Below are 26,844 nucleotides of genomic sequence, written 5' to 3'. Positions count from 1 at the left end.
TGGTGTGTGTTAAATTCCCCATTTAAGCTTCATTAATTTAGCTGCAGCAGGTACTGTCTGGCTTCAAAGGATTTAGATTGGAATTGGAGGTGAACACATTATTCAATGCACTAGAAAGACAAGAGCAGGAGAAATGAAGCTCGTTCAGGATGGGATTGGCAGTCCAAATTGAGAGTGGGCAGGGAAGAGAGACAGAAGAAGAAAGATCAAAGACGGCTTTGAGTTCTTTTTGAAGCAAATTATAATTGCGCAAAACCTTAAGTATTACATATGTTTTCTATTTTGATGGTTGGGGGGGGTGTGGGGAATGGAAACAGTTTACAGTTTATATTCTAGAAATTACATTTGAGAAATTTTCTCCCTGTCCACTTAACAGAGCAGAGTGTCTGACAAAATCTCCAGTGTCAAGGTTACTTCATCAACACCGTGGGAGACAGAGGGGCAACAGGTGCTCTTGGGGGTTACTCCCGATTTGCAGAGGAGGACTTCTTCGCCAAATGCCTGTTCCTCTCACTAATGTTAATAGTCGAGGCAGAAACTCACTTCTTACAAAAAGATTGAGAAAAATCGCATCTGTTCCTTTTTGACCTCTGTAACCAAAAAGAAACACAGCAATGGAGTCACATAAATGTAACGCTTCCAAACATGTGATCTTTGGAGAATGGCTTGGTTGGCAAGGCCATTAATTACAAGGGAAAGCATAGGCAGTCTTCTGCTCTTCGTTAAAAGGGGAATTTCAACCCCCCCCTCCCCGAAGGAACCGAGAGACACCAAGACGCCAGTAAATGTATGTTTTCAACATTCAGGATTATACGGCAATTTAGTAGATTACACTTCCCCTTTAATTAATTCTAAAATGTAAATGGATCTCTCAAGACTCAGGATCCCTTTAGATTTGGTATACCATACAATTTTCCCTTAGCTGATGTCAGATCAGAACCAAGAGCGAGATTTCAAAGGGAATATATTGAAAGGCTGAAATGAGTACAACGGTCGAGTTTAAAGTGTAGGACCAGCCCGCGACTATTAAAAAAAGGAAACCCTTGACGAAAGATAAATTCCATCACCAATTTGCGAAGACCATTACATACGACTCAAATGTGGCAAGATTTTGGAATCCTTCCTATCATTAAATCAACACTGCTTTCTTTCCTCCTAAACCTCCTCCCATCTCCCCCAACGGCTCTGGGTCTTGTTCGGGTCTCGGGACCACCACAGGTAAGTGGGACTGTTTGGAGAGAGATGACTCATTGTTTCACGTGTACAATAGCAGAGGATTTCAGAAAGGATTTTTCAAAAATGGGGAAGTCCTTGCAAATTGCTAGATAATTTTTCTTCTTAAAACTGGAACACAGCAGGAATCAGCTGCTACAGCACAAATGGAAAGCCAGTAGTCACTTGATAATACAGTACTTGAGTGCTGCTGAAGAAAGTGACATTCTGTCCAAGTTATTGACTTGCAGTCATGGGGGCAGATGCAAGGATGGCAGATTTCAAAGGCAGCAACAAGTTATGTTGTATGAGGAAAAGGTGTTGACTGGTAACATCTCAACCAATCAGAACCGACGTGCCAAACAAGCCTCACCCCTTTGAAATTTGGCATTCTTGTGTCTGTCCTGATGAATGCGAGTGAAAAGCTTCGACAGCACGTCTCGTCTTTCCAACTAAACGCAAAGCACAGCAGACGCTGGATATGTGAAATAAGAACGGAAAATGTTGGAAACACTCAGCAGGTCTGGCAGCATCTGTGGAGAAAGCGAGGTTATAGATGGCGTCAGACCTGCTGAGGGTTTCCAGTGGTTCCTGTTTTTACTTTGAGGAACAGCAGATCGGGACTAGCTCTCTGGTCTCCCCTTCCACTGAGCATTGAGCCTAATGCAGTCCTCAAGTTCCAACAACAGAAGGACACGAGTAAAAAATGTTTCCTAAAAAATGGGATAACCTAATTAAGTAACGATGGGCAGCATTTTGATCAGAAGATATTCCTTTCTCTCCTATAATCTTTCTCGCCCACTGTCCTAATTCTTGCTGAATTCAGTTCCACAGGCACCAGATACCATCCTATACTTTACCCAACTGCAAGAGATTACACAATAAATGACAGTAAACTATCCAATCTTGTAAGCAAGTTTGATGAGGAGTAAAGTTCACACACAAGAGCACTTTCATTCTATAGTACTTAGGAACAGGAATTCCCATCACAGGACATTAGAGGCAACTGCAATACTTCTATCATCAGGTTTAAAAAACACCAACTAACTCAGCACAGAGTTGAGATTAAACCTGCAGGAAACCTACTTTTTTGTGGACATACATCCAGGAAAAAGGAAGATTTTCTTAAGAAATAGCTGGGAAGCTTTTAAACATCAACTGAATAGAGCGTCGCCACTTTTCATGGGCCATGTTACTAAGTCAAAAAGCGAAGGAACGCACGAGTCACTTTATTCAAACATTAATTATGGCTCCATTAGTTTTAACGAGAAACGCCTCAGGTGTGTTTGCTGCAGTGTAAAATTTCCCAGATGAAGCCACCAATCCGGAGCTATAGCATTGGGTCGCTCCTGGCCTGAGTTTTCCTGCACACTTCCTAACTCAAGAATGTTGCCTTGTATTTTGTTCAAAATTGAGACCAGTGTATTTGTATCAACAAACCTAAATCTGGCTTTAGCCAATTACTCCCTATATTAATCTAATTTTTAATGAGTCATGTTAATCAACTTTAATGATGACAACTCTGTGCTTAAACACCACAAAGGATCTCTTGAAGTAGCAGTATATCTCAATACGTGTTGATCACCAATGATCTCACTGGCAATCTCTCAAGGCTAGCAGTAACAAAACACAATACTTCTGTCGGTTAACAATCAATTCAACAGCAAATCCAATGGGCAAAGAGAGGTTTTAAGCACAGAGGTTGTGGGGTGTATGTGTGTCAGGTATAACGGCTTCAAGGAAGATATCCATTTGTTTTGTCTTTGGGTCAATGGTCCAGCAGTAGATCAACCTCCATCTGCAAATCTATAAGAGAGTGAAAAAGGAAACATATTAAGAGTCCAACTGGAAAGAGGTCAACCAATATTTTATTCAATTTCTTGAAACATTTTGCACTGTTTCTCCTGCCACGCTCAAATTGTACTCAGGCTTTATGTCCAATTTTGTCCCACCTAGTTTCTTTCTTTTTCCTGTGGGTTTGTGAATCATACTGGACATGTTTCTACCAGGTACAGGCAGCCATACTTCACCTTGTCCTGTTCTATCCAGAGAGTAACTAGGACATAAATCTACAGCATGGTCCAAAAGATTCAGAGTGCAATTAATAATGATATAATTATACACAATATATTCAATATCTGTGATCTTTTACACCGGCCATCAAATCCTTTATCAAAATGAACCATTGCTTACTATTTAAAAAATAAACATATTTAGAGTACCCAATTCTACTTTTTTTCTAATTAATAGGCAATTTAGCGTGGCCAATTCACCTACGCTGCACATCTTTGGGTTGTGGGGGTGAAACCCATGCAGACACGGGGAGAATGAGCAAACTCCACACGGACAGTGACTCAGGGCCGGGATCAAACCTGGGCCCTTGGCGCCATGAGGCAGCAGTGCTAACCACTGTGCCGTCCCGAATCATTGCTCACTAAACTAGCACTTGCGTGACCACTCAACACCGTCACCAGGTTTTGATGGCAAAACAGGGTTAAAAGTCATTCTTCTGATTTTCAGTTGCAAATTTGAGTGTTCATTTTAAAAAAAAACAAACTTACCCTCATTGAGGTGTACTCTGAATTCTGTGTTTCTTTGAATGGATTTTGATTAAAGTACAAAAGCCACATTAAAAATTGAAACATTTCCTTGATTGTCGCCCTTAAAACATGCTGTGCCTGATCTGCAGGAGCAATTGTTAAATAAGCTGAGACATAAACCACACTCCAGGTAGGAATATAGAAGATGGGTCTGGCACGGAGTTTGGACTCCCCATTGTTAGCACAGATTTATGCTCATTGTAGATCGAGGTCTTTCCTAATACAACAGGAAAGACACTTAGCCATAAATGAACATCTGCAAAATGGGTATATTTCCAGATCTAACTTTCAGGTTTCTTCCAGAAGGAGAACCACTAGATTTTTATGAAAGAAAAATAAAAGATGTGGAATTCGGCAAAGTCCCAGAGGACTATAAGCGGGATAGTGATCAGGTTTGGTTACTCCAACTGATTTTCCCTTCCCTCTCTTCATTCTCAGGGCAAATAATGTCCCCACCATCCCACCCACAGCACACATTTCTAAATTGCACCTTCTGCAAAGATAGCTCCTGAGCTGGACTTGAGCTCTGTGTTTTGTACACATAGTAGATCAAGAGAATAAAACAAGAGGCTTGAAGTACCTAAAGGGGGATTTGCAGAAGTATCATACTTGGGAGATTTATTTGTAAAATTTGATCTCCGTGTCAACGCAGTCAAAGAACAGATCTGCCATCTCTTCTGGGTCAAAAGTCACTCTGCTAGTCAACAAATCCTGGATAGCGAGCAGCCCCTGTCTCTCGAGGTTCTGCATTGTCTGGTGCAATTTTGCACCTTGCTCCTAAAAGGGAACAAGCATGTATTACAATGATATACATAATAATAATAATCTTTATTAGTGCCTTAAGTAGGCTTACATTAACACTACAATGAAGTTACTGTGAAAATCCCCTGGACCCCACATTCCGGCGCCTGTTCGGGTACTAATCACTGTGCTATCGTGCCGCCTCCCGTGTAAGGGCCCTTGTAATGTTCTTAGCTCAATGCCATTTCTCCCCATCACCCCACACATCACTGTGTTTACCCAACCATTCAGTTTGTTTTTTGAGAAGCTAAAGTGAAGAGTCAAAGCCCAGAGTACAACCTAGGATAGACAAAGGTAAACACAGACAAGCTGTGCTTAGGTGATACCACTGACGGGAGTTCCAGGATATTGAATTTGCAGGTGGTGGTGTTCCCATGTGTCTGTTGCCCTTGTCCTATCGATTGAATCCATAGAATCCCTAAAGTGCAGAGGGTGGCCATTTGGCCCATAAGGTCTGTGCCAACCCTCCAAAAGATCACTCTACCTAGACCCACTCCTCTGCCCAAATCCCTGCATTAATCATGGCTAATCCACCCGACCTGCACGTCTTTGGACTGTGGGAGGAAACCAGAGCACCCGGAGGAAACCCACGCAGACACGAGAATATGCAGACTCCACACAGACAGTCACGCAAGGCTGGAATTGAACCCGGATCACTGGTGCTGTGAAACAGCAGTGCAAACCACTGTGCCACCGTGCCGTGGTACAGGTTGAGGGTTTGGATAGTACTGTCGAAGGAGGCTTGACGAGATGCTGCAGGGCGACTTGTAGATGGTACACATTGCTCTGCTCTGCGCATTGAGACTGGATTGCATCCCTGCATCTTGGCTGTGTTGGGAGTATGCGTAGTTTTACAAAAACACAAAGTCTAAACGGGTACTGACCTTAATAAATTGATACTGATAAAGGGAAGAAAATGAAGCACTAGAAAGATCAGACAGATTGGATGGAGGGTTGCCAACTCTGGTTGGATATATTCTTGGGGGTTTTAGCACACGGCCTCCTATCTACAACTGCTGCATTCAGTAAAACAGCCCTTTCCCCATCTCCAACAATACCCCTATGATACTTCTACCAGCTTACCCACAACAATGCCAAGGATATTTGTCGTATTTATAAAAGGTTAGGCTTACAGACCACAAAATTCCAAATGAACAAGAACTTTATTGGAAAGGCGTTTATTCTACAGTCTGTTAGTATAAACTGCCTGCTTGCCCACACAAACGGCCAAGCAGTGGTCAGTACTGCTGCCTCATAGCGCTAGGGGCCAGGGTTCCCTTCCGGCCTTGGGTCACTGTCTGTGTGGAGTTTGCATTTTCTCCCAGTGTCTGCGTGGGTTTCCTCCGGATGCTCCGGTGTTCTCCTTCAGTCGAATGGATTGCAGTTTAGGTGGATTGGTCGTGCTACATTGCCCCTTAAGTGTCCAAAGATGTGCAGGTTAGGTGGGGTCATGGGGTTACTGTGAAAGGGCAGGGGAGTGGGCCTGGGTCGGGTGCTCTTTCGGAGGGTTGGTGCAGACTTTTTACCTTAACAATGACGGAATGATATCCCTTATTCCCCAGAGGAAACCACCACCTGAACAGATAGTTCGAGTCTTCTGGTGACTTATGGCCTCAACTCCGGGTTTGCTCCAATGATGTTGCCACAAAGTACCATGTCCATAACTTCCGACAGTAATGGACTATTTCTGATACACTTCTTAACTTGTCCTGCGATTACAGGAGTATTATCGACTTCTTTGAAATGGAAAATATTACAACTCAAATTATTAATTGACAACTCATTAGGTAAAGATAATCTGGAGAGTCCATCAACGTTCCCATGGAGGTTTGATTGACAATAGAGACTCTTAAAAGTGACCTTGTTCGAACTTGGACCAAACATGAATACACAACAAGATTAATGTTTGATTCCTGCCAGTCCAGGACAATCCTGAAGTGGATTTAATGGATATTGACATGTTGGGAAGTCTGAGAATGAAATGCGCCTCTGGTGTCAATTACATGGAGCTAGAATTACAACCCACATCATTCTCACAAGAAAGTTCCCACAAGAGAATGGAGTATTGGAATGTTTTTCCGTGTAACTAAGTGGACATCTGAAATTCTGCTGCACAAGTTTAGGAATGCAATAAATGCAATACTGGATTATTTAAGCAAAGAGTAACAAGCAATTTAAGATTTCAGTTTCCAATGAAGTGATGACTACCCCTTGAATAATGGAAGCTGGAAAATCCATACTTCCATACTGCTCTTCCCTCTTTTCCAACCCCGCATCCCCTTCATAATTCAATGTCAGATTGATTGACCAGCAGCTATGCTGATATTTTTCAACTTTGGGCAGATTGTCCTATTGTCCGCTGAATGACCAGAGCCTTGTGAAGTAGATATCATCAGTCCAGTTAATATTACCTCAGTGGAGTTATTGTTCACCAAAAGAAGTGTTATGAATACCTGTCCGCTCTCCATTATAGCTTTAGCCTGTTCATGTGCTTTATATAGTTCATGTCTGCGGTCTCTTTTGCTCTGGAACCGAGGCCGTTTCTTGACTGGATCATCCTCACCATAACTCGGAGAAATCACCATAGGAACTGGCATTACATCATCGATAAAGATGAAGGGTTTGAAGACAGATCTATTAATAAAAGAAATAAATTTTTTTAAAAATCAGAATCAGATACACACAGGGCAAAGGAGCATGCAACAGTTAGCACTAAACGGAATCAGGCCCTGTTTTCTCTGTTATCCACTTTACCCAGACACTAGAACGGTTAAATACTTGGTCGATTAACTCAGTTGGCTAGAAGCTAGTTCGTATTGTGGAGCGGCGCCAACCGTATGGGTTCAATTCCCGTTCTGGCCGAGGTTATTCATGAAGACCCCGCCTTCTCAACCTTGCCTGAGATATGGTGACCCTCAGGTTAAATCACCACCAGTCAGCTCTCTCCCAGCGTGGAGAACAGACAATGGTCCTCTGAGACAGTGCCGTAATTTCATTTACAAAGCATTTTTTCTATAACTTCTCACCCTCCTACACAAACGTTCATTCGGTCAGGTCAATATGCCAAGTAAACTGGGAAATAAATTTAGTGGTACTTTCCTGTCCATACAATTTACTAATGATTTTGTTTACTTTTCATTTTAAGGCCATGATGACATGTCGTGTAATATTACAGATAACAAACTGGTCAGATAACGAATAAAATAGCCAATTGCCCCTTTAGCGCAATCCTTCAGAGCTGTACTTTAATATGCTGGTGATAAGTCACTGGCCCTAGGAAATAATCACAGTACAATATCCTGGTAAAGAAAATCTGTTGTAGAGTGTTTACCAACTTTGGCTAACTGACCTCGAAGGGTCAGGAGTTGCTGTGAAGAAATGCACGCAGGGTAAACTGTCATCCTGAGGTAGGATGGACACCATACTGCCTGTAGTACAGAAGGCCCCAGAGTCCATGCAGATTCCACTTTCCTTATCACGTAGGATGTCCATGATTGTTCCAGCTTGGATGCTCCCTGCTGTGACGCAATGACAAATTATTCCATTATCTAAGTTTCTTAAGCGCATCCTGATCATAGAATCTTCCCCATGTCATATCTGTGTCTTTTATATGTTAATTGATTGCCACAATTAGTTAATAACTATTATCATTGTATTATGGTTTCCATTATCAGTGCAGTGTGACTTATCTACAAAATGCTCTACAGGAACATATCAAGGATTCTTCTATAGCACCTCCCAAACCTGCAATCTCAACCACCTGAGAAGGACAAGAACACCAGCGACATGGGAACACCAGCATCTTCCCAAGTTTCCCTGCACACACCATCTGGACTTGGAAATACATCACTATTCCTTCAACTTTACTGGGTCAAAATCTGGAATTGCCCCCCTCCACCACACCATAGAATTAGGGCAACATAGTGACGCAGTGGTTAGCACCGCTGCCTCACGGCGCTGAGTACCCAGGTTCGATCCCTGCCCCCAGACCACTGTCCCGTGTGGAGTTTGCATATTCTCGCTGTGTCTGCATGGATATCACCCCCACAACCCATAAAGATGTGCAGGGTAGGTGAATTGGCCTCGCTATTGGAAAAAAGATTGCATATTCTAAATGTATTTTTTAAAAAAAGAGCAGAAAAAAAAACACACCATAGAATTACCTTCAAGGACTGCAGGCCTGCGAGAAGTTGGGTCACCATCAACCTTCTCAAGGGCAACTACGTTTGGGCAATAATACTGGCCTTGATAGCGACACACATACCCATAGAATTAAATCTTAAGAATTGTGGCTACCAGGGTATTAAGTGAAATGGATGGACCTTAATTTTTTTGTTGTCCAACAATTCCTCTGTCATTATGGGATATTAGATAAATGCAGCAGGGATTTGCTTTGAAAATTCAGCCAACAATCCATTCGACAAGGAAGAGCAGTTTATGGAAATTCTTTCTTTAAACCCTTCCATTTTCAATTGTGAAGAGAATTCCCCAGAGTTGGCTCTGTACAGCCTTGTGGTTTCGCCTAAACAGCCAATTCATTATTTTCTATGAACATGTTGCTAATTAAGTTTGAAACAATGCTTGGGAGAAGTTATTTAAATTGAGACTCTTAACATTTTCCAATGTTAAGTCGAGGGACTGTAATCCAGTATAGGGAGGGGTGGTGGCACAGTGGTAATGTCACTGGACTAATGTCACCATGTGACTCCAGACCCATAGCAATGTGGCTGATCAGAACAGTCTTCTGAAATGGCCAACCAGGCCATTCCATTCAAGGACAATGCGGGATGTGAAATGAGTTCCGGCTTTGCTAGGACCACCCACATCCCATGAAAGAACAAAGAACAAAGTAAGCAGGAATGGAATGGGCGATTTCTTTTCCTCCATATAATCTGGGAGGTTTTGTGGACGATTGCAGTGCCCAAGCTGAGATCAGACAAAGAGGGCAAGCAGTTAATCTTGGGTCTGCATAGGCAGTGGCGCATCAGGCAACGCTTTTGCCAACGAGCTTCTACCAGCTGAAGACATGAGTAGGTGGAGGGCAGTGCAATTGTTGATTTTTCTCTCACTTGGGAGATGAAGCAGCAGAAAGAAAGAAAGGAAGATTTGCATTTTATACAGTGACTTTCACAACCCCAGAGCATCCCAAAGCTCTTCAATAAAGTACTTTTGAAATGTATGAAAGTGTATAACCTCCCAGATTATATGAAGGAAAAGAAATCACCCATTCCATTCCTGCTTACTTTGTTCTTTCATAACTGAGTAGAGCTCAGTGGTAGAGCATTTGACTGCAGATCAAGAGGTCCCTGGTTCAAATACAGGTGCCCCCTTTGGTCCCTTTATATTTCTCCAAATCTGTAATCTTCACGACAATCATGTAGTTGTAAAGGAGTTACAATTTAAGGGTAGCACAAGTGGATAGCACTGTGGCTTCACAGCGCCAGGGTCCCAGGTTCGATTCCCCGCTGGGTCACTCTGTGCGGAGTCTGCACATTCTCCCCGTGTCTGTGTGGGTTTCCTCTGGGTGCTCCGGTTTCCTCCCACAGTCCAAAGATGTGCAGGTTAGGTGGATTGGCCATGATAACTTGCCTTTAGTGACCAAAAAGGTTAGGAGGGGTTATTGGGTTATGGGGATAGGGTGGAAGCGAGGGCTTAAGTGGGTCAGTGCAGACTCGATGGGCCGAATGGCCTCCTTCTGCACTGTATGTTTGTTCCGTTCTGTATTCCCCGTTATGTAGGAAAATGGTTCATGACTGGGTTAAATTATGAAAAAAGATTTCATATCTGTTCCCTGGAATTTAGACGGTTATGGGGGATTTGATTAAAGCTTTCAAGATATCAAGCAGGAGTGAAAGGGTAAAGACCAAAGAACAAAAAAAAGTACAGCACAGGAACAGGCCCTTCGGCCCTCCAAGCCTGCGCCGACCATGCTGCCTGTCTAAACTAAAATCTTCCACACTTCCGGGGTCCGTATCCCTCTATTCCCATCTTATTGATGTATTTGCCAAGATGCCCCTTAAACGTCACTCTCGTCCCTGGGTAGATGCAGAGAAACTAATTCCACTGGTTAAGGAGTTTTGGACTGTGAAAGTTCTTTAAAAAAATAGAACCGGACATTTCAAGTTGGGAAACACTGCTGCACTCAAGGAGCAGTGGAAGTTTGCATCTCTCTTCTGCAAATGGTAACTGATGTTAGAACAATTGTTAACTTTAAATCCGAGATTGATAGATGTTTGTTAATCAAAAGGAATAAGGGACAAATGGGGGTAAATTGAAGTTCGGTTCCAGGTCACCCATGATCTCATTGATTGGTAAAATAGGCCAAACGGGCTAAATGACTTCTTCCTCCTGGGTTGTCAGCCATCTGACCACATTATAACTAGGCTCACATTCTGCCTCTCTGAAGTGCTAAAACTGGAAGACTTGCTAACTGACCATCTATACACTCACCTATCTGGCAGTTTTTGTATGCAAATACAAAATACGTCATTTTACACGTCTGAACTTTATTCACCTTGTTTACGAAGCAGCTCCTTCCCTCCACAGTAACGGACCTTTGCAGCCTCCATTCGCACCGGTGGGTTCGTGGGGGAGAAAATCTGGGAGAAGTTGAACTCACCATCACCGCTCCACCAACCCTGACTCTGGGCATAGTCTCGGAGGCCAGGATGCTCAACGCTGATCTCTGTGGTGATGGTCAGCTGATTGGAGATGTTTTTTGCACCTTCTGTTAAGCAATGTACATAGAGTATAAAGAATCTAGGTCTTTGTGACAGTGCACTGTTATTCAATCACTCGAGCACACTTCATTTTACCTTTCCGTCGAATTCTCTGCTCGGCTGGGATACATTTCTACAGACGGAATAGCACTCATTGGGGTCTCTCCAGGGGTTTGGAGGCCCTGAGCTGCATGCCCTTTGAGCGGGGTGGCACCCTGGCACTGCTGGTGCCACCCAGGCACCTTGGTAGTGCCACCTGTGTGCCAGCCTGGGATCACCAAAGTGCCCGAGTGGCACTGCCAGCTGGCTTGGGCACTGCCAGGTTGGCACTGCCAAGGTACCAAGCTGTCACTTATTTTGCGCGTGCAATCGGGCGAGGGTGTCCTGCCAAGGTATGTGGGTGGTGGAAGTGGGCCGGGAACCCTCCCATAGTGCATTCGATCTGGGGGGGTGGGGGGGTGGTAGAGATTACTTTGGGGGCCTTGGAGATTGGGATGCCATTTTTAAATGACTTCCCGATCTCTCACGATACTGGGGTTCCAGCACGCAAAACGGGGCTATGTGCTGTCTTGGCTGCGCGTTCCCCGTTAAGGCCGTTTACACAACATGAGTCACGTTATATAGCCATGTGTTTCTCAGCACTGCGGATGTCGGGATAGGCGCGGCTAATGTGCTCGCTATGGGACTTTGATCCCATTTAGTTGAATCAAGCCCTGAGTTTTATTCCTTTGGTGACTCAGTCATGTATCCCACAGTAAGAATCCCAGTATAAATTTCTTCTTTTTTTTTTCTTTCTTTTTAAAAAATAAATTTAGAGTACCTAATTATTTTTTCCAATTAAGGGGCAATTTAGCATGGCCAATCCAACTAACCTGCACATCTTTGGGCTGTGGGGGTGAAACCCACGCAGACACGGGAGAATGTGCAAACTCCTCACGGACAGTGACCCAGAGCCAGGATTCGAACCCGGGTCCTCAGTGCCGTAGGAAGCAATGCTAACCACTGTGCCACCGTTCTGACCTGTATAAATTTCTTCTTGATAAGTGACTGGAAAGGAGTTTTAGATGCAGAATGATCCTGCAATAATTTTGAAAATGAATTATTTGTCAGTGAAATGTATTGGAGCTTCGCTTTGGTACAACATTGACCAAAAGCCCTCACAATATAGGGTTCGCAGACCAGTGCATGGCATGCTTAACACAGCAATACTGAAAAAAGTCCTTAATACAACAATACTGAAAAAACACAGGTAAGTGTAATATGCTTTTCAATCTTTTCCACTGTTGACCTGTAATTTGCTGAGCGGCCCAGTATTTCCCAGATGTCTCCAGTACCCAAGCCTCTTTTCTGTCCACAATTAGAAATGTGTTATCATAGCTGAATGCTTCTGGGGCTTCCTTGCAGTTCCCACCCTGGCCATGTTGTTCCAGAAGGGATGCAATAACATCTAGAGCCTCCTTGGCAGTGGAACCTCTCTCCAGTCCAAGCCTAGGGGAGGAATAGCAAATAGAATAACGTACACAAAATAGGAAGAGGCTGCAATCCATAACATGCACGTTAACAGAATGCTGAAAGTATTTGGCAAAACTTCTTCAGGGTGAAAAGAAAACACAGAAGTGTTCACATCAGGTTCATTTTAACGTCACATATACATAGTACAGTGATGCAATTTCATCTGCCTTATGATATTCTTTCGTATTTACAAACAAAATTCAATCAACTTAGGATACAATTATCTTCAAGTTGGTGTTACTTTCAATAAAAGGAATACAGCAATTATTGCTAGCAATATTAGTTGATGAATGTTTAGCAAGTTCTAATAAATGCTGGCATTCATGCTACATCAGGACGTCCTTTGACAAAGACTCGAAACGTTAGCTCCCTTCTCTCTTCACAGATGCTGCCAGACATGCTGAGATTGTCCAGGATTTTTGTTTCAGATTCCAGCATCCGCAGTAATTTGCTTTGTATTAGGATGTCCCAAGTCTCTTCCTCGATTTTAATACTGGCGTTAACTAATTTATTTTGAATGGATAATGCCACAGTAAAGTAACAGACTGGACTTTCACATTATGGTCTGTTTGGGGTACGATACTGGCCAAGTAACCCATGATTCACAAGTTCAAATCCTGGCATGGCAAGTTGAGTAATTGAACTCAATAAATTTGGTCATGTTTTTTATCAGAACAGAAAAATCCATCAAGCTGCTGGATTGGTTGTAAAATCTTAACTTAACTCTACCATTCATGGAAAACATTGAAACATAGATAATTTACAGCATAGAATCCCTTAAGTGCAGAAGGAGGTCATATGGCCCATCGAGTCTGCACCGACCCTGTGAAAGAGCACCTTACCTAGGCCCTATCCCCATAACCCCACCTAGGGACAATTTAGCATAACCAATCCACTCAACGTGCGCATCTTTGGACTTTGGGAGGAAACTGGAGCACCCGGAGGAAACCGACGCAGACACGGGAAGAACGTGTCACCCGAGTCACCCGAGGTCGGAATCAAACCTGGGTCCCTGGTGCTGTGAGGCAGTGCTAACCACTGTGCCACCACATTCAGCCCATTATATCAGTACCACTAGATTTAATCTAGCCTACTCCCATTTTCCAGTTCATGATCCGTAGCCCTGTATGTTTTAAAATGCAATGAGAGTTTCTACCTTTCAAGCTGGGAGTTTCAGGTCCTCAAACTTCTGGGTTTAAAAAAAAAGTGTTTCCCCTGTGCCCCGGCTATTGACCATTGTATTAAGAGAAACAAGTCCTTATTGCCACTTTACCCAAGCCTTTCATAATTTTAGACCCCAAAACTAAATCTCCCTCAGCCTCCTCCAATGCAAAGAAAGCAACCACAGCCTATCCAATCTTTCCTCAAGGCTAAAATTCTCAATTCCCGGAAACATCCTTGTAAATCTCCTCTGTACTCTCTCTAGTACAACCACATTCTTCCTGTAATGTGGTAACTGGAACTGGACATAGTACTCTAGTTGCAACCTAGCTAGTGCTTTATGCAGTTCTAGAAAAACTTTCATGCTCTTATATTCTTAACTCCAACTGTCCCCACGTGCCATCTTAATGCCACTGGATGGCTTACTGTTACTGCCCCCAGGACAAACAGGAATAGGCAATATTGGCTTGCCAAAGTTGGCTGCACCTCGCAACCAACCACCCAAAAACAAATCCCCAGTTATTTCTAAGCATATTTTGTTTCCAGTAAGGATAGATAAATATCAATCCAAAATGGTGCCAACCAGTTTCCCCCGTTAACTCAAAAACTATCGGTTGAATTTCAATGGATTTCAAAACTGGCTCTCAAATTTAAATCCATCATGCCAAGCTCCTGAAGTCCATATAAATTAACTTTGGCACTGATATACGGTTACTCCACTGGCTTTGAAGCATGTTGATTGACACAATAAACCTGTAACTTAATTATAATTGAAGACTTGAGCACCAAGCAGTACAAAATAGGAAGAAGTTTCTACCTGACCAGGTCCATTCCAAGCAGCGCTTCACTCTCACCGATGGGCTCTTTAGTCCACACGGCCTCATTGCCGATGCAGACACCATGATTGTTGGCTCCCATCTCTGCTCCCCATAACCAGGCTGGTCGGCTAAGAATCACCGCATGTGTTTTCTGTATCTGCTCAATTTCAATGTATGTGCACTGTTTAATTTTAAGAAAAGGGTCTGTATTAAATATAGACAGTTCTTTCAAAATGAGCACTCAAGAGGCATGCATTCATTTGAACTGCAACAAGCCAGCCCACTAACCAGACAGTGTACCATCGTACCTTGTAGATGATTAAAGAGCAGTCAAATTGAGGCACTCGAGATGACTAAAGGATTTTAATCGTGTATGTGGAGCAATCCAGAACATAGGCCATTTAGGGCAATGTCAAGAAGCGTTTTTATCCAAACACAAAGGGCTGGGTTCTTCCACTCCACCCACCACAAGAACGCCATGGGCGGGACGTGGACCATGTAAAGGTCCATTGACCTCAGGCAGACATTTCCGGTTGGCGGGGGGGCCGTGGCCGGAGAATTCCGCCCAAAGAGTAGTAAAATTCTGCCACAAAGGAGAGGCTAACAATTAATTGGTGGCGCGGTAGCATAGTGGTTAGCACTGTTGCTTCACAGCGACAGGGACCTGGGTTCAATTCCTGGCGTGGATCACTGTCTGTGTGGAGTCTGCATGTTCTCCCCGTGTCTGAGTGGGTTTCCTCCGGGTGCTCCGGTTTCCTCCCACAAGTCCCGAAAGACGTGCTGTTAGGTGAATTGGACATTCTGAATTCTCCCTCCGTGTACCCGAACAGGCACCGGAATGTGGCGACTAGGGGCTTTTCACAGTAACTTCATTGCAGTGTTAATGTAAGCCTACTTATGATAAAAGATTATTTAATTGAAAATTTCATTGTTACACTTTTTCAATACATAAGAATATGGAAACAAAGCAGGTGAACAGAACCGATACAAGATCAGCCATGACCCAACTGAATGGCAGAGCAGAACTGAGGGGGGCTAAATGACCTATTCCAGATCTTGTTTCGCAAGGAGCTTAATAAAGAGCCATTGGAGTTTGTTTATCTGCTACACTGAACCATATATTCACTGCAGTATTTTGTAAGCTTGCATTGCTGTTGTATCATACTGCTTAAGAAGGAAGATATCTACACCACAACAAGAATTAATACAAGTCCCTCATGTAATTCAGTTGCATTGGTTGCAAGTATCCGAGAAACTGGGTGGTGTAATGGGAAAAGTTACAATATATTTGACTTAGCCATTGTGGGTTTAACTAAGTCCAGAATACGATTGGCTGCTTGAGAAAAGGATGCTGATTGGTTGGCCAGTCAGCTCTGATTGGTCAAGATGCTGTCACGGAGAATGCAGCAAGGAGCTACGTGCTCTACGTTTTTTGTTTAATTTTGAAAAGGCACAATGCCTGGACATGAATTTTCCATGGCAACACTTCGACCAATCAGAGTCCACTCTCCAAGCAAACATCATCCTCTTCTCATGCAGCATAATTTGTTTCCCTCTTTTGAGATCGGGTATTTTGGCGATTCTGTCCTGATAAGTGCAAGACAAAGAACTTCAACAGCAAATTCACGCAGTAATGCAGCAAATGCCTCCTTCCAGAGTTAAATCAGATCATTCTGTATCAGCAAATGTTGGGAGAGATTTTGCATAACTAGATACTAGATGATGGCATAACATTTTGAAATTGACTTAGCAACATGAAAAAGATAGCAGATTCAAAAAATGTATAATTTGTTTGCATCAGATTGTACTTTTCAAGAGAACGTATTTGCACTGTGTACTGCCAAAACTATGGTAGAAACAGCAAATTTCATGCACGCATCACCCAATTACACAGCTTCCTCTCAAACACCTTCTCTCAAGGCTTTCTAGACAATTGTGATTCCAAATAATAAATCTGGACAAAACTGTCTAATTCTCACTCTGCACTCCTGAAACATTGGACATTGACATTGCGAAGGTTGCAAAAACCCATTGTTCTTCCTTATTTAGTTTTGCCTCCCTCACTACGTTAAGCCTACATCTCTCTCTCCATTGATTCTGCATGAACAACATTTTCTGATCTTATTCATAAGCAGTAAACTATTGATCAGATTCCAGATGTACCAGTGAACTGCAACTGAACAGCAGTTCCTAAGGTCATAAGGAAAATGAGGAGTAGGTCATTCAGCCCCTCAAGCCTGCTCCACCATTCAATAAAATCATGGTTGATCCAACTATGGCCTTAACATCACTTTCTTGCCTGTCCCTCATAACCCTTGACTCCCTTGCCAAACAATAATCTGTCCATCTCAGCCTGGAATATATTCAAAACCCCAGGTTCTAATACTCACCGTGGAAAATAATTTCAAAGACTAATAGCCCTCCAAGAAATTCCTCCTCATATGTCTTAAGTGGGAGTCACGTTTTCTTTGATGTCCCTAGTTCTAGATTCTCCATGGAAGAGGGTCCCTCCTTTAACGTTTGCTGCTAGCTCCCTCAACTGGAAATAACAACAGCCAAGAATCAACAAATCCTCTATTGTGATAGAATCCCTGCAACACAGGAGGCCATTTGGCCCATCAGGTCTGCACCGACTCTCCAAAAGAGCACCCTCCCCAGGCCCACTCCCCTGCCCTATCCCCGTAACCCCACGTAACCTTTGGACACTAAGGGGCACCTCAGCATGGTCAAGCCACCTAACCTGCACATCCTTGGACCATGGAAGGAAACTGGAGCACCCAGGGTAAACCCTCGCAGACACAGGAGAACATGCAAACATCACCCAGTAACCCAAGGCCGTAATCGAACCTGGGTCCCTAGCGCTGTGAGGCAGCAGTGATAACCACTGTGCCACCTTGCCGCCCCATCAAGTCCCCTCAGAATTCACAGGTTTCATTAAAATCAGATCTCATTCGTCTCAACAGTGGCATTGGCACAGTGATCTTGTCACTGGACTGGTACCTCAGCAGTCCAGGGCAATGTTCTGGGATCCAAGTTCAAATCCAACCGCAGTAGATGGCGTAAATTAATTCAATAAAAATTAAAAGCCGTGAAACCATTGTCAATTGTCCTAAAAAGCCTTCTGGTTCATTAATGTCCTTTAGGGAAGAAAAACTGCTCTCCGTCCTTACCTGATCAAGACTAGATGTGGCTCCAAATCCACAACAATGACTCTTAAATGCCCTCTGAAATGGCCTAGCAAGTCACTCAGTTCGAGGGCAATTAGGGATGGGCTTCAAATGCTGGTCCAGCGAGCGATACCCACATCTCATGAACGGATGAGAATAAGCCCAACCTACTCAATCTTTACTCATAAGGCAACCCCTTCCTCCCAGTAATCAGCCTGGTGAACTGCTTCCAAAGCAATAAAAGCCTTCTTTAAACAATCTCACCTATTCGGTTATAGCAACTTCCCTACTTTTATATATCACTCCTCTTGCAATAAATCCCAATATTCCCACTTACCTTCCTAATTATTTGCATGCCACTGTTTTGAGATTCATTTACAAGGACGCCCAGATCCCTCTCGACCATAATGTCCTGCTTTCTGCTCTCCCTACCCAGGTGGGCAACCTCACACATTCAAATACGATGGTCAGTCTCTTACCTCCACCATGGAGCCTGGCGCATGCACAGTTACAGGGAAAGTAAACCACTTCCTGAACCTCATCCCGTGGTCTGTCGGAGTTCTTCCCAAAAATCACCTCTTTTCTCTCAGTGGCTGGTGGGAGAGCGACGAAGCAGTCACAGGAAGAGGGAACACAAAGGGTGCTGGCAGCCATGCTGTAGGAGGGAGAAGCATCACACTAAAGTCAGCCTCACAAGCTTTGGTATTACATAGAGAACACAATATAATCCTCCACCTCACATCCTGACTTGGAAACATATCATTGTTCCTTCACCCTCGCTTTGTCAACATTCTGGAACTTCCTCTCGAACTGTACTACGAGTGAAACTACATCACACGGACTACACAGAGTTAAGAAGACGGCTCACCACCACCACCTTCCCAGGGGTAATTAGAGATGGCCAATAAACGCCAGTCTTGCCAGTGTCACCAACATGCCAAGGTAATTCACCATTTACTTTTACTGATTTAGAGACAAACAACATAATAATAAATCTTTATTAGTGTCGCAGGTAGGCTTACATTAACACTGCAATGACGTTACTGTGCAAATCCCCTCGTCGCCGCACTCAGGCGCCTGTTCGGATACACCGAGGGTGAATTCAGAATGTCCAATTCACCTAACAAGCACGTCTTTCGGGACTTGGGGGGAGGAAACCGGAGCATCCGGAGGAAACCCACACAGACACTGGGAGAACGTGCAGACTTTGCACAGACAATGACCCAAGCCGGGAATCGAACCTGGGACCCCGGCGCTCTGAAGCAACAGTGCTAACCATTGTGCTACTGTGCCGTCCAACTGATATCTCTCCACAGATACTGTCAGACTTAAAACGTCAACTCTCTCTCCACAGATGCTGTCAAACCTGCTGAGTTTATCCAGTATTTTGTTCTTATTTCAGATTTCTCGCATCCACAGTATGTTGCTTTTATGATCACTCTCCCAATGGGTTAATGTTATGTATCTGGGAATACATAACATGCTGCTCACATTTCACATGATGTGTAGTGACATCAGCAAAGTGTTTGCGCGGGCTTTGGGCAGTTCACCATCTTGATTGCATGGGCAACACTCATTAAACCTCTCATCATATTTTAACAGGAGAGAAAACTGGCGATGAGGATTGAGGCAGAAAAATCGCTGGGAAGATTTTCGTTGACTAACTGTGGCATCAGTAAGAAATCTTACAACACCAGGTTAAAGTCCAACAGGTTTGGAATCACTAGCTTTTGGAGTGCAGCACCTTCTTCAGGTGCACTCTGAAAGCTTGTGATTCCAAATAAACCTGTTGGGATTTTAACCTGGTGTTGTAAGACTTCATACTGTGCCCACCCTGAGAATGTGAAGCAAGGGTTAATAGCTAGAACAATCCAAACTTAATGGGACACATTAGTGGAAATTTACTAAGGAGGGAGTTGTTATTGAATTCGTGAGCCGATTCATGACTGTAAGCCAAATAGCCTTGAGAAACAAGGAAGATGGCTGGATGACGGAATATGAAATGTAAGAGCCATTGATAAATCATGGCTGGACACCTGGTGTTTTGCTAAAATTGCTATACGCTCATGTGCCAATAGATAACCTCAATGTCTGTAAAATTATGTATTGAAAATATGACAATAACAAATTAATCATGTACTAAATATTTGGTAAAAACAAGCTGTAATCTGTACTGGAGGCAAGCTCAAGTGAATGTAAGGGACAGCCCCTTAAAAAACCATATAAAGATAGGATGCTTCGGGCAAAACTTTGGCACACTCACAGGTGTTTCTTTGGAATACCTAGAGGGCTGCCCAATAAAGAATATTCTAAAGTACGAACGTGTTCGAGACTGTTTCTTCCGGACTGAGAGACAAGTGAATTAGAGACACATTCACAACTCCAGCCCAACACCGGCATCTCCACATCATAACTGTGGGATGGTATCGGGAGCAACAGTAGACTCTCTGGTCTGGGCTCGCCTACATACAGACGTCGGGCAAAGCATTGCCGTAGATGTGGAGGCAAACAAATGTTTTCAACAACAAGTGTGAGTGAGAAGATCGACTGTCAGGGAAGAATTGTTTGTGTTGAAGTGAGTGTGGTCTGGGCTGCAGGAACTGTGCACATCAAACTGCGGGGGAACAGGGATTTCGAAGTCTGCTGACTGCATGGGCAACTACTCAGGCAAAAAGTCAAAATACTCAGGCACAAAAAAGAGAAAGTTTTCCCATTTGCTTGTTTGAGGGATTGTTTGTTCCATATTTTCCAACACAGTCGGAAATAAGGAATTGAAGATCCTAGGAACCGGGATCCAAAAATGGAGGAAACAAGGGCACCACAGATGTGTTTGATGAGGATTATGAAACATAGAATTCATATGAAGAAAGATTCCAATTTTTTTTAATAGCTAACCGGACTCCGGAGGACCCAAATGTTTCTCAGCTCACTTTATGCTGCTACAGATTCTTGTTCACCCAGCAAAACCAGGAGACAAATTCGTCAGTGAGTTAATGAAATTTTAGAGAGATATTTCTCTCCTAAAGCATTATTGATTATAGAAAGGTTCAATTTTCACAGCCATAGTCAGGAAGTGGTGAAAGTATTTTTCAGTTTGTAGCATCTTTTAAGGAGATTAGCTAGATATTGTGAATTTGGTCCAACACTTAATGATATTCTTCGAGACAGGCTGGTTTGTGGATCACGCAGTCAAGCAATTCAGAGGAAGCTGCTTACTGTAAGTGATTTAACTCTGAAAACTGCTGTGGAAGTTGCCACATCTGTGGAGCTTGCTATGAGAGACGGATAGAGGCTGGAGTTAAGATCCACAAAACAGATACCTCAAGGACAAGGCTACAAAGGTTGGACACCCAGCAGGGGAATACTGGAGAAAATCAAGTACATGCAAGAACTGTGACAAGGAGGGCCACATTGCCAAAGCGTGTGGGGCTCAATAAACCTCTTCTACACCTAGAAAGTGCAAGAAGAACGATCCAGGTAAACAATCTAGTTGTGTCTACAAATTAGTGGATGAAGCTCAAGATCACTCAAAGGACAGGGAAACTGAGCTACAGCAAGAGCTAAAAGCTAGGTGTTTTGTCAATGCAGGGAGATCATCAATGTTTTTGGGCATATCCGAAACTTGAAGGTCATGAAATCAAAATGTAATGGTGGCACAGTGATTAGCACTGCTGCCTACGGTCCTGAGGACCCGGGTTCGAATCCCGGCCGTGGGTCACTGTCCATGTGGATTTGGGGGCCTCACGGTAGCATGGTGGTTAGCATCAATGCTTCACAGCTCCAGGGTCCCAGGTTCGATTCCCGGCTGGGTCACTGTCTGTGTGGAGTCTGCACGTCCTCCCCGTGTGTGCGTGGGTTTCCTCCGGGTGCTCCGGTTTCCTCCCACAGTCCAAAGATGTGCGGGTTGGGTGGATTGGCCATGCTAAATTGCCCGTAGTGTAAGGTTAATGGGGGGATTGTTGGGTTCTGGGTATACTAGTTACGTGGGTTTAAGTAGGGTGATCATTGCTCGGCACAACATCGAGGGCCGAAGGGCCTGTTCTGTGCTGTACTGTTCTATGTTCTATGTAAGTGGATACGGGCGCGGTAGTATCGCTAATACCCGAGACAATTTATCATCACAAGCTGAGGCATTTGCCTTTAAAACCATCAAATGTGATCCTAAGGACATACACTGAAGAGGCTGTACCATTAAAAGGGTGCATTATGGTGAACTTAGAAACAAATGGGCAGGCAGCAAAGTTGCCTCTTCACGTTGCCCGTGGAAAGTTTCCTGCTCTATTTGGCAGAGCATGGTTGGCTAAGATTAGGCTTAACTGGGAAACAGTTAATCAATTAGTGGGTTCAAAGAGTAACTTGCAACAACTTCTGAAGAAGTATGAGAAGGTGTTTGGAAATGAAGTACATCTCAGAATCAAGCCAGACAGCACACCCAAATCTCTCAAAGTTAGAACTGTCGAGTTGAAGAAAAACTATATGGATTAGTGAGGACAGGAGCCATTGAACCTGTTGTTCCAAGTGATTTGGCGACAGCAATCATCCCCTTATTAAAGCAAGAGGCTCAGTGAGAATTTGTGGAGATTTTAAAACTACTAATAACCCAGTTGTGTGCGCAGATCATTATCGACTGTCGTTGATTGGAGGCTTGTTTGCTGGACTCTTTTGGAGAACAGAAGTCAAGTAAAATTGATCTTTCCCAGGCATAGCTGCAGATGAATGTAGCTGCTGATTCACAGCCACTACTCACCATTTGTGATGCACAAAAGTCTGCTTTGTTACAGAAGATCTCCTTCTGGAATAACATATCACCTGCTCTTTTCCAAAGATCTATGGATCAAATTCTAAGTGGATTGAATGGAATGCAATGTTATTTAGATGACATACTCATCACCGGTTCAAGTGACCAGGAACACTTGAGGAATTTGGAATCTACCCTAAAGTGGTTACAGAGCCACAGCCTGAGAGTTAAGAAGGAAAAGTGTGACTGTTTCAACTCCTCCATAAATGACCTTGGTCATATCGGCAAAGACGGTTTACGCAAAGAGCCAAAGAAAACATCAGGAATCTTAGAAGCACCAAGCCCTCAAAATGTGACATAATTAAGGTCATTTTTCGGATTAATCAATTAGTTTTTTAAAATAAATTTATTGTACCCAATTATTTATTAATTTTTTTCCAATTATGGGGCACTTTAGCGTGACCAATCTACCTAACCTGCACATCTTTGGGTTGTGGGGGTGAAACCCACGCAGACACGGGGAGAATGTGCAAACTCCACACGGACAGTGACCCAGGGCCAGGATTCGAACCGGGGTCCTCAGTGCCGCAGTTCCAGTGCTATCCACTGCTCCACATGCCGCCCTTGGATGAATCAATTATGATGGTAAATGTGTGCCGTATTTAGCACACGTTGCTATGTATCAACCAAGCATGGCACTGGTCAGAAGAATGTGGAAATGCATCCAATAAGGGAAAAGAAGCGTTACAGAAGTCCAAGCTGTTGGTTCATTATAATCCCAAGTTGAAGTTTCAATTAGCCTGCAATGCCTCATCCTGTAAGGTTGGTAGAGTCGTCCCTCACATTCTGCCTTCAGAAGAGGAACGACAGGTAGCATTTGCTTCACGCACCCTTACGAGGACAGGAATTAATTACACTCGGCTAGAAAGAGAAGTTTTGAGCATCATCTTCGCTGTAAGAAGGTTCCACCATTATCTTTATGGGTGTAATTTTACTCTTTTAATGGATCATCGACTCTCGAGTACAATCTTTGGACCGCATAAAGGTATACCTTCCTCGGCAGCTAGTAGATTGCAAATATGGTCATTGATATTGTCGGCACACACTTACGATATCCAGTATCGCAAGTCAGATCAGTATGCAAATCGATACTTTTATCATGATTACCATCACGATTGCCATTACAAGTCAAGCATGATGCTGAAGAACAGTGTCAATATTTTTTATTTCTCACTCATAGATAGTGTACCTGTGACTTAATCTCAAATTCAAAGATATGCAAGAACTGATCCGGTGATGGGGAAAGTGATGGACTTGGTCTGAAAAGGAACACCGCCAGATGTTCAGAGGTAAAATTCAAAACGTCAAGCCTTACATCACATAAAAGCTTTAGTTGACAGACCAGAATGGAGTTCTAGTATGAGGAATCAGTGGGATTATTCATCCGTGTTTGTGTAGCAGGGTCCTTGACCAATTGCACAATGGATATTCTGGTGTGGCGAGGATGAAGGAATTGGGACGCAGTTATTTTTGGTGGCCAAGATTAGATGCCCAAATTGAAGGGAAAGTTGGACAATGCCGATCTTGTGCAAAATTAGTGAACACTCCACCATTACAACATGGGAATTGACGACACAGCCATGACAGAAAATACACATCGATTATTCTGGTCCACTAGAGGGTCACATGTTCTTCGTGAGCGTGCATTCAAAATGGCCAAAAGTCATGATAATGAAGTCAATGAAGACTGAGCAGACCATTGAAAAACTACTCAAAATATTGGCAAGATTTGGAACACCAGAGCAGATTGTCAGAGATAATGGTACACAGTTTACTTCAAAGGAGTTTGAGGATTACTTGAAAGGGAGCGGTATACACCATATCAAGTCTGCGCCATATCATCCAGCAATAAATGGATTGGCCGAATGTTTTGTGCTATCATTAAAGCATTCTGTCACAGCATCAAAGGACCAGGGAACATTATCAAGATGAGTAAACAAGTTTTGAATATCTTATCCGAAAACTGTACTTGTTACTATGCAAAGTTCACTGGAAATGCTGTTGTAAGAGGAATCTACGAACAGTTTGATTTGTTAACTCCACCTGATACTTCAGGAGATTGTTAAATGACAACAACAGGCACAAATTGCTCGGAAGGAAAGAATCTCGAAAACACAGTTACATGTTTGATCACAGATTTCAAAATCAAGTTGAACATAGAACATAGAACATAGAACGATACAGCGCAGTACAGGCCCTTCGGCCCTCGATGTTGCACCGACATGGAAAAAAAACTAAAGGCCATCTAACCTACACTATGCCCTTATCATCCATATGCTTATCCAATAAATTTTTTAATGCCCTCAATGTTGGCGAGTTCACTACTGTTGCAGGTAGGGCATTCCACGGCCTCACCACTCTTTGCGTAAAAAACCCACCTCTGGGGCGGGATTCTCCGACCCCACGCAGGGTCGGAGAATTGGCGGGAAGCGGCGTTATTTCCGCTCCCGCAGGTTTTCGAATTCTCCCGCCGGTAAAAAACCGGCGTTGTGCAAATCCCGCCGGCAGCCTGTGAAAACAGCTGGCGCCGGCGGGATTTCATTTTATTTGCACTGACCTTAAATCTCCGGCCCGGATGGGCCGAAGTCCCGCCGACGTGGCCACGGGTCACGTCGGCGAAAATCACAGTTGATTTAAAACGGCGACAACCATTGATGATGGTTGACGCCGTTCAGTGTCGGGGGTGGGTTGCGGCATGGGGGGGGGGGGGGGGTGGGTTGCGGCATGGGGGATGGGGGGGGGGTGGGTTGCGGCATGGGGATGGTGGGGGGGGTGGGTTGCGGCATGGGGGGGGTGGGTTGCGGCATGGGGGGGTGGGTTGCGGCATGGGGGGGGGTGGGTTGCGGCATGGGGGGGGTGGGTTGCGGCATGGGGGGGGGGGGTTGCGGCCATCGGGGGGGGGGGGTGGGTTGCGGCCAGGGGGGGGGTGGGTTGCAGCCATGGGGGGAGTGGGTAGCGGCCATCGGGGGAGTGGGTTGCGGCCATCGGGGGAGTGGGTTGCGGCCATCGGGGGAGTGGGTTGCGGCCATCGGGGGAGTGGGTTGCGGCCATCGGGGGAGTGGGTTGCGGCCATCGGGGGGGTGGGTTGCGGCATCGGGGGGGTGGGTTGCGGCATCGGGGGGGTGGGTTGCGGCATCGGGGGGGTGGGTTGCGGCATCGGGGGGGTGGGTTGCGGCATCGGGGGGGTTGCGGCTATCGGGGGGGTTGCGGCCATCGGGGGGGGTTTGGGGGCAGCGGCCGGCAGAGAGGGGGGGGGCGACGGATGGGGGCCAACGCACCGTCGCCCCCCCCCCTGTACGCCGCTGCCCCCTACCCTAACCACCCCCCCCCTCACCACCCCTACCTCCCTCCAACGCCCCTACCCCCCTCCCCACCACCCCTACCCCCCTCCAACGCCGCCCCCCATCTCTCGCAACGCCGCAACCCCCCCCCCCAACGCCGGGTCCCCCCCCCCCCTCAACGCCGGGTCCCCTCCCCTCAACGCCGCCCCCCCCCCTCAACGCCGCAACCCCCCCCCCTCAACGCCGCAACCCACACCCCGTCCCCCTCCCTCTGAAGGCCGGTACCCACACCCCCCCCTCTCTCCTCCTCCCCCCTTCCTTCCTCCTCCCCCCCTTCCTTCCTCCTCCCCCCCTTCCTTCCTCCGTTAGTGGGGGGGGGGGGTGCGGCGTTAGTGGGGGGTGGGTGCGGCGTTGGAGTGGGGTAGGGGTGGTGAAGGAGGTAGGGGTGGTGAGGGGAGGGGGTTGGGGTAGGGGCAGCGGCGTGCTGAGGAGGGGGGCGACGGATGCCCGGGGCCAACGCACCGTCGCCCCCCCTCTGCACGCAGCTGCCCCTACCCCAACCCCCTCCCTTCACCACCCCTACCCCCTTCACCACCCCTACCCCCCTCCAACGCCGCACCCCCACACCCCCACTAACGCCGCACCCCCCCCACTAACAGAGGAAGGAAGGGGGGGGGGGGAGGAGGAGAGAGGGAGGGGGGGGGAGGAGGAGAGAGGGAGGGGGGGGGGAGGAGGAGAGAGGGAGGGGGGGGGGGAGGAGGAGAGGAGGGGAGGA

The 26,844-nt window shown here is 45.1% G+C and overlaps 1 protein-coding gene across 1 annotated transcript; it reads right to left on the bottom strand.

The window, feature by feature from the left end:
- Window positions 1–245: 245 nt before the first annotated feature.
- On the bottom strand, window positions 246–18,657 carry LOC119954165 (secernin-2-like). The gene is given in 9 exon segments (XM_038779144.1): window positions 246–3,018; window positions 4,393–4,589; window positions 7,067–7,247; window positions 7,963–8,131; window positions 11,128–11,340; window positions 12,621–12,820; window positions 14,823–15,004; window positions 18,470–18,508; window positions 18,510–18,657. Coding segments are annotated over 8 exon segments (1,278 nt in total). The 5' UTR covers window positions 18,645–18,657; the 3' UTR covers window positions 246–3,018; window positions 4,393–4,430.
- Window positions 18,658–26,844: the final 8,187 nt, after the last annotated feature.

The sequence above is a fragment of the Scyliorhinus canicula genome, chromosome 19, assembly GCF_902713615.1.
Source record: "Scyliorhinus canicula chromosome 19, sScyCan1.1, whole genome shotgun sequence".
Lineage (NCBI taxonomy): Eukaryota > Metazoa > Chordata > Chondrichthyes > Carcharhiniformes > Scyliorhinidae > Scyliorhinus > Scyliorhinus canicula.
The sequence above is the reverse complement of the archived record's forward strand: the minus strand, read 5'-3'. Positions and strand labels throughout refer to the sequence as shown.